General features: G+C 39.9%; 1 protein-coding gene across 3 annotated transcripts in view; it reads right to left on the reverse strand.

The window, feature by feature from the left end:
* The window catches only part of LOC139559005 (uncharacterized), a 22,538-nt gene that overhangs the window by 7,351 nt on the left and 5,187 nt on the right, over nucleotides 1–10,000 (reverse strand). For 2 of the 3 annotated variants that reach the window (XM_071374596.1, XM_071374594.1), the window contains exon 4: nucleotides 7,501–7,692. The exons of the other annotated variant lie outside the window; for it this stretch is intronic. In XM_071374596.1, coding sequence (XP_071230697.1) covers nucleotides 7,501–7,692 — 192 coding nt within the window. The remainder of the gene's footprint in view (nucleotides 1–7,500; nucleotides 7,693–10,000) is intronic. 3 annotated transcript variants of the gene reach the window in all.

The raw sequence follows: 10,000 nt of genomic DNA on the forward strand, positions 1-10,000 counted from the left end.
CTAACAAAGTCCTACTGGTCTAAAGGTCCCATTACATAGCAAACTAACACAGTCCTACTGGTCTAAAGGTAACATTACATAGCAAACTAGCACAGTCCTACTGGTCTAAAGGTAACATTACATAGCAAACTAGCACAGTCCTACTGGTCTACAGGTAACATTACATAGCAAACTAACAAAGTCCTACTGGTCTAAAGGTAACATTACATAGCAAACTAACATAGTCCTACTGGTCTAAAGGTAACATTACATAGCAAACTAACACAGTCCTACTGGTCTAAAGGTAACATTACATAGCAAACTAACACAGTCCTACTGGTCTAAAGGTAACATTACATAGCAAACTAACACAGTCCTACTGGTCTACAAGGTAACATTACATAGCAAACTAACACAGTCGCTACTGGTTATAAAGGTAACATTACATAGCAAACTAACACAGTCCTACTGGTCTAAAGGTAACATTACATAGCAAACTAACACAGTCCTACTGGTCTACAGGTAACATTACATAGCAAACTAACACAGTCCTACTGGTCTAAAGGTAACATTACATAGCAAACTAACACAGTCCTACTGGTCTAAAGGTAACATTACATAGCAAACTAACACAGTCCTACTGGTCTAAAGGTAACATTACATAGCAAACTAACAAAGTCCTACTGGTCTAAAGGTAACATTACATAGCAAACTAACACAGTCCTACTAGTTTAAAGGTCCCATTACATAGCAAACTAACACAGTCCTACTGGTCTAAAGGTAACATTACATAGCAAACTAACACAGTCCTACTGGTCTAAAGGTAACATTACATAGCAAACTAACACAGTCCTACTGGTCTAAAGGTAACATTACATAGCAAACTAACAAAGTCCTACTGGTCTAAAGGTAACATTACATAGCAAACTAACACAGTCCTACTGGTCTAAAGGTAACATTACATAGCAAACTAACAAAGTCCTACTGGTCTAAAGGTAACATTACATAGCAAACTAACACAGTCCTACTGGTCTAAAGGTCCCATTACATAGCAAACTAACACAGTCCTACTGGTCTAAAGGCCCCATTACATAGCAAACTAACACAGTCCTACTGGTCTAAAGGTAACATTATATAGCAAACTAACACAGTCCTACTGGTCTAAAGGTAACATTACATAGCAAACTAACACAGTCCTACTGGTCTACAGGTCCCATTACATAGCAAACTAACACAGTCCTACTGGTTTAAAGGTCCCATTACATAGCAAACTAACACAGTCCTACTGGTCTAAAGGTCCCATTACATAGCAAACTAACACAGTCCTACTGGTTTAAAGGTCCCATTACATAGCAAACTAACACAGTCCTACTGGTCTAAAGGTAACATTACATAGCAAACTCACACAGTCCTACTGGTCTAAAGGTAACATTACATAGCAAACTAACACAGTCCTACTGGTCTAAAGGTCCCATTACATAGCAAACTAACATAGTTCTACTGGTCTAAAGGTCCCATTACATAGCAAACTAACACAGTCCTACTGGTCTAAAGGTAACATTACATAGCAAACTCACACAGTCCTACTAGTTTAAAGGTAACATTACATAGCAAACTAACACAGTCCTACTGGTCTAAAGGTAACATTACATAGCAAACTAACAAAGTCCTACTGGTCTAAAGGTAACATTACATAGCAAACTAACATAGTCCTACTGGTCTAAAGGTAACATTACATAGCAAACTAACACAGTCCTACTGGTCTAAAGGTAACATTACATAGCAAACTAACACAGTCCTACTGGTTTAAAGGTCCCATTACATAGCAAACTAACACAGTCCTACTGGTCTAAAGGTCCCATTACATAGCAAACTAACACAGTCCTACTGGTCTAAAGGTAACATTACATAGCAAACTAACACAGTCCTACTGGTCTAAAGGTAACATTACATAGCAAACTAACACAGTCCTACTGGTCTAAAGGTCCCATTACATAGCAAACTAACATAGTCCTACTGGTCTAAAGGTCCCATTACATAGCAAACTAACACAGTCCTACTGGTCTAAAGGTAACATTACATAGCAAACTCACACAGTCCTACTGGTCTAAAGGTAACATTACATAGCAAACTAACACAGTCCTACTAGTTTAAAGGTCCCATTATATAGCAAACTAACACAGTCCTACTAGTTTAAAGGTAACATTACATAGCAAACTAACACAGTCCTACTAGTTTAAAGGTCCCATTACATAGCAAACTAACAAAGTCCTACTGGTCTAAAGGTCCCATTACATAGCAAACTAACACAGTCCTACTGGTCTAAAGGTAACATTACATAGCAAACTAGCACAGTCCTACTGGTCTAAAGGTAACATTACATAGCAAACTAACACAGTCCTACTGGTCTAAAGGTAACATTACATAGCAAACTAACACAGTCCTACTGGTCTAAAGGTAACATTACATAGCAAACTAACACAGTCCTACTGGTCTAAAGGTAACATTACATAGCAAACTAACACAGTCCTACTGGTCTAAAGGTAACATTACATAGCAAACTAACACAGTCCTACTGGTCTAAAGGTAACATTACATAGCAAACTAACACAGTCCTACTGGTCTAAAGGTAACATTACATAGCAAACTAACACAGTCCTACTGGTCTAAAGGTAACATTACATAGCAAACTAACACAGTCCTACTGGTCTAAAGGTAACATTACATAGCAAACTAACACAGTCCTACTGGTCTAAAGGTAACATTACATAGCAAACTAACACAGTCCTACTGGTCTAAAGGTAACATTACATAGCAAACTAACACAGTCCTACTGGTCTAAAGGTAACATTACATAGCAAACTAACACAGTCCTACTGGTCTAAAGGTAACATTACATAGCAAACTAACACAGTCCTACTGGTCTAAAGGTCCCATTACATAGCAAACCACACAGTCCTACTGGTCTAAAGGTCCCATTACATAGCAAACTAACACAGTCCTACTGGTCTAAAGGTAACATTACATAGCAAACTAACACAGTCCTACTGGTCTAAAGGTAACATTACATAGCAAACTAACACAGTCCTACTGGTCTAAAGGTAACATTACATAGCAAACTAACACAGTCCTACTGGTTTAAAGGTCCCATTACATAGCAAACTAACACAGTCCTACTGGTCTAAAGGTAACAATACATAGCAAACTCACACAGTCCTACTAGTTTAAAGGTCCCATTACACAGCAAACTAAAACAGTCCGACTAGTTTAAAGGTCCCATTACATAGCAAACTCACACAGTCATACTAGTTTAAAGGTAACATTATATAGCAAACTAACACAGTCCTACTGGTCTAAAGGTAACATTACATAGCAAACTAACACAGTCCTACTGGTCTAAAGGTAACATTACATAGCAAACTAACACAGTCCTACTGGTCTAAAGGCCCCATTACATAGCAAACTAACACAGTCCTACTGGTCTAAAGGTAACATTACATAGCAAACTAACACAGTCCTACTGGTCTAAAGGTAACATTACATAGCAAACTAACACAGTCCTACTGGTCTAAAGGTAACATTACATAGCAAACTAACACAGTCCTACTGGTCTAAAGGTAACATTACATAGCAAACTAACACAGTCGTACTGGTTTAAAGGTCCCATTACATAGCAAACTAACACAGTCCTACTGGTCTACAGGTCCCATTACATAGCAAACTAACACAGTCCTACTGGTCTAAAGGTAACATTACATAGCAAACTAACACAGTCCTACTAGTTTAAAGGTCCCATTATATAGCAAACTAACACAGTCCTACTAGTTTAAAGGTAACATTACATAGCAAACTAACACAGTCTTACTAGTTTAAAGGTCCCATTACATAGCAAACTAACACAGTCCTACTGGTCTAAAGGTCCCATTACATAGCAAACTAACACAGTCCTACTGGTCTAAAGGTAACATTACATAGCAAACTAACACAGTCCTACTGGTCTAAAGGTAACATTACATAGCAAACTAACACAGTCCTACTGGTTTAAAGGTCCCATTACATAGCAAACTAACCCAGTCCTACTGGTCTAAAGGTAACATTACATAGCAAACTAACCCAGTCCTACTGGTCTAAAGGTAACATTACATAGCAAACTAACACAGTCCTACTGGTCTAAAGGTCCCATTACATAGCAAACCAACAGTCCAGGACTGGTGTACAGGTCTGACTATACATTAGTATAGTGTAACACCGTCCAGGACTGGTGTCTATCTGACTATACATTATATAGTGTAATCCTCCAGGACTGGTGGTCTATCTGTACTATACATTAGTATAGTGTAACCCAGTCCAGGACTGGTGTATATCTGACTATACATTATATAGTGTAATCCTAACACAGGACTGGTGTGGGTCTGACGGTATACATTACATAGTAAGCTAACACCGTCCAGGACTGGTGTATATCTGACTATACATTATATAGTAAGCTAACACCGTCCAGGACTGGTGTCTATCTGACTATACATTATATAGTGTAACCCTCACAGGCCTACTGGTGTCTATCTGACTATACATTATATAGTGTAACCCTCACAGGACTGGTAGTCTAAAGGTCTGACTATACATTATATAGTGTAATCCGTCCAGGACTGGTGTGGGTCTGACTATACATTATATAGTGTAACCCTCACAGTCGTACTGGTGTCTATCTGACTATACATTATATAGTGTAACCCTCACAGGACTGGTGTGGGTCTGACGGTATACATTATATAGTGTAACCCTAACACAGTGCTACTGGTGTCTATCTGACTATACATTATATAGTGTAATCCTCCAGGACTGGTGTCTATCTGACTATACATTATATAGTGTAACCCTCCAGGACTGGTGTATATCTGACTATACATTATATAGTGTAACCCTCCAGGACTGGTGTATATCTGACTATACATTATATAGTGAACTAACCCAGTCCAGGACTGGTGTCTATCTGACTATACATTATATAGTGAACTAACCCAGTCCAGGACTGGTGTCTATCTGACTATACACTATATAGTGAACTAACACCGTCCAGGACTGGTGTCTATCTGACTATACATTATATAGTGTAACCCTCACAGTCGTACTGGTGTCTATCTGACTATACATTATATAGTGTAATCCTAACACAGGCCTACTGGTGTATATCTGACTATACATTATATAGTGTAACCCTCACAGGCTACTGGTGTATATCTGACTATACATTATATAGTAGCTAACCCGTCCAGGACTGGTGTCTATCTGACTATACATTATATAGTGTAACCCTCCAGGACTGGTGTCTATCTGACTATACATTATATAGTGTAACCCTCCAGGACTGGTGTCTCAGGTCTGACTATACACTATATAGTGTAACCCTCCAGGACTGGTGTCTATCTGACTATACATTATATAGTGTAACCCTCCAGGACTGGTGTCTATCTGACTATACATTATATAGTGTAACCCTCCAGGACTGGTGTATATCTGACTATACATTATATAGTGTAACCCTCCAGGACTGGTGTCTATCTGACTATACATTATATAGTGTAACCCTCCAGGACTGGTGTATATCTGACTATACATTATATAGTGTAACCCTCCAGGACTGGTGTACATCTGACTATACATTATATAGTGTAACCCTCCAGGACTGGTGTATATCTGACTATACATTATATAGTGTAACCCACCAGGACTGGTGTCTATCTGACTATACATTATATAGTGTAACCCTCCAGGACTGGTGTCTATCTGACTATACATTATATAGTGTAACCCTCCAGGACTGGTGTCTATCTGACTATACATTATATAGTGTAACCCTCCAGGACTGGTGTGGGTCTGACTATACATTATATAGTGTAACCCTCCAGGACTGGTGTCTATCTGACTATACATTATATAGTGTAACCCTCCAGGACTGGTGTCTATCTGACTATACATTATATAGTGTAATCCTCCAGGACTGGTGTGGGTCTGACTATACATTATATAGTGTAACCCTCCAGGACTGGTGTCTATCTGACTATACATTATATAGTGTAACCCTCCAGGACTGGTGTATATCTGACTATACATTATATAGTGTAACCCTCCAGGACTGGTGTCTATCTGACTATACATTATATAGTGTAATCCTCCAGGACTGGTGTCTATCTGACTATACATTATATAGTGTAACCCTCCAGGACTGGTGTATATCTGACTATACATTATATAGTGTAACCCTCCAGGACTGCTGTCTATCTGACTATACATTATATAGTGTAATCCTCCAGGACTGGTGTCTATCTGACTATACATTATATAGTGTAATCCTCCAGGACTGGTGTCTATCTGACTATACATTATATAGTGTAACCCTCCAGGACTGCTGTCTATCTGACTATACATTATATAGTGTAATCCTCCAGGACTGGTGTCTATCTGACTATACATTATATAGTGTAACCCACCAGGACTGGTGTCTATCTGACTATACATTATATAGTGTAATCCTCCAGGACTGGTGTCTATCTGACTATACATTATATAGTGTAACCCACCAGGACTGGTGTCTATCTGACTATACATTATATAGTGTAACCCTCCAGGACTGGTGTGGGTCTGACTATACATTATATAGTGTAACCCTCCAGGACTGGAGTATGTCTGACTGTATGTCTGACTATGCTGTTCGGCCATCACTCATTCATATATTTGTATGTACATATTCTTATTCATTCCTTTACACTTGTGTGTATAAGGTAGTTGTTGTGAAATTGTTAGGTTAGATTACTTGTTAGATATTACTGCATGGTCGGAACTAGAAGCACAAGCATTTCGCTACACTCGCATTAACATCTGCTAACCATGTGTATGTGACAAATACATTTGATTTGATTTGATGGTGACACTGACCACTTCCTGCTGACCTCTTGACCTCCACATGACCCACTGACCAGACCACATGACCCACTGACCAGACCACATGGCCCACTGACCAGACCACATGGCCCACCGACCAGACCACATGACCCACTGACCAGACCACCCCTCCACATGACCCAGTGACCAGACCACATGACCCACTGACCAGACCACATGACCCACTGACCAGACCACATGGCCCACTGACCAGACCACATGACCCACTGACCAGACCACATGGCCCACTGACCAGACCACCCCTCCACATGACCCAGTGACCAGACCACATGACCCACTGACCAGACCACATGGCCCACTGACCAGACCACATGGCCCACTGGCAAGACCACATGACCCACTGACCAGACCACATGGCCCACTGACCAGACCACATGGCCCACCGACCAGACCACATGACCCACTGACCAGACCACATGGCCCACTGACCAGACCACATGGCCCACCGACCAGACCACATGACCCACTGACCAGACCACATGGCCCACTGACCAGACCACCCCTCCATATGACCCACTGACCAGGCCACATGACACACTAACTCCATATGTGACTTACATAAACGTGTGTGGGGTCGAAAGGGCACTCGTTAGTGATGCTGGCGTAGCCAATAGCGTTGGGGAACCGGCAGTGAGTCAGGAGGCTCGGCCCACCGTTAACTGTGGCCCTCACCACAGAAACGGTGAGGCCAATCGCAGACGCCGTGGCCAGGAGACTACCAAACAGGCTGATCACGAACAACGACCATGTCTGAGAGAGAGAGAGAGAGAGAGAGAGAGAGAGAGAGAGAGAGAGAGAGAGAGAGAGAGAGAGAGAGAGAGAGAGAGAGAGAGAGAGAGAGAGAGAGAGAGAGAGAGAGAGAGAATTGAGCTCCAGTGGCACAAAAACAGTCAGTACTCTATCATCTGCACAGAGAGGAAACACATCAGAAATACAGAGGAGATAATACTGGATCAATAATCTACCAGTACAGAACAGTTCAGAGATAATACTGGATCAATAATCTACCAGTACAGAACACTTCAGAGATAATACTGGATCAATAATCTACCAATACAGAACAGTTCAGAGATAATACTGGATCAATAATCTACCAATACAGAACAGTTCAGAGATAATACTGGATCAATAATCTACCAGTACAGAACACTTCAGAGATAATACTGGATCAATAATCTACCAATACAGAACAGTTCAGAGATAATACTGGATCAATAATCTACCAATACAGAACAGTTCAGAGATAATACTGGATCAATAATCTACCAATACAGAACAGTTCAGAGATAATACTGGATCAATAATCTACCAATACAGAACAGTTCAGAGATAATACTGGATCAATAATCTACCAATACAGAACAGTTCAGAGATAATACTGGATCAATAATCTACCAATACAGAACACTTCAGAGATAATACTGGATCAATAATCTACCAATACAGAACACTTCAGAGATAATACTGGATCAATAATCTACCAATACAGAACACTTCAGAGATAATACTGGATCAATAATCTACCAATACAGAACAGTACAGAGATAATACTGGATCAATAATCTACCAATACAGAACAGTTCAGAGATAATACTGGATCAATAATCTACCAATACAGAACAGTTCAGAGATAATACTGGATCAATAATCTACCAATACAGAACAGTTCAGAGATAATACTGGATCAATAATCTACCAATACAGAACAGTTCAGAGATAATACTGGATCAATAATCTACCAATACAGAACACTTCAGAGATAATACTGGATCAATAATCTACCAATACAGAACACTTCAGAGATAATACTGGATCAATAATCTACCAATACAGAACACTTCAGAGATAATACTGGATCAATAATCTACCAATACAGAACACTTCAGAGATAATACTGGATCAATAATCTACCAATACAGAACACTTCAGAGATAATACTGGATCAATAGACTACCAATACAGAACACTTCAGAGATAACACTGGATCAATAGTCTACCAATACAGAACACTTCAGAGATAATACTGGATCAATAATCTACCAATACAGAACAGTTTAGAGATAACACTGGATCAATAATCTACCAATACAGAACACTTCAGAGATAATACTGGATCAATAATCCAGCAGTACAGAACACTTCAGAGATAATACTGGATCAATAATCTACCAATACAGAACAGTTTAGAGATAATACTGGATCAATAGACTACTGGGAAACTAGTATCATATCATGCTATTTTCACCTGGTGAATCACATAAGGAAACTTCAGTGTCACTACAGTCACCTACAGTTGAAGTCTGAAGTTTACATACACTTAGGTTGGAGTCATTAAAACTTGTTTAACAAACTATAGTTTTGTGCATGACACAAGTAATTTTTCCAACAATAATTTACAGACAGATTATTTCACTTATAATTCACTGTATCCGAATTCCAGTGGGTCAGAAGTTGACTGTGCTGTCAAACAGCTTGGAAATGTCCAGAAAAGGATGTCATGGCTTTAGAAGCTTCTGATAGGCTAATTGACATAATTTGAGTCAATTGGAGGTGTACCTGTGGATGTATTTCAAGGCCTACCTTCAAACTCAGTGCCTCTTTGCTTGACATCATGGGAAAATCAAAAGAAATCAGCCAAGACCTCAGAAAAAACATTGTAGACCTCCACAAGTCTGGTTCATCCTTGGGAGCCATTTTTAAACACCTGAAGGTACCACGCTCATCTGTACAAACATTAAACACCATGGGACCACGCAGCCGTCATACCGCTCAGGAAGGGGATGCGTTCTGTCTCCTAGAGATGAATGTACTTTGGTGCGAAAAGTGCAAATCAATCCCAGAACAACAGCAAAGGATCTTGTGAAGATGCTGGAGAAAACAGGTACAAAAGTATCTATATCCACAGTAAAACGAGTCCTATATCGACATAACCTGAAAGGCCGCTCAGCAAAGGAAGAAGCCACTGCTCCAAAACCGGCATAAAAAAGCCAGACTACGGTTTGCAACTGCACATGGGGACAAAGATCGTACTTTTTGGAGAAATGTCCTCTGGTCTGAT

The sequence above is a fragment of the Salvelinus alpinus genome, chromosome 29 (genome assembly GCF_045679555.1).
Source record: "Salvelinus alpinus chromosome 29, SLU_Salpinus.1, whole genome shotgun sequence".
Lineage (NCBI taxonomy): Eukaryota > Metazoa > Chordata > Actinopteri > Salmoniformes > Salmonidae > Salvelinus > Salvelinus alpinus.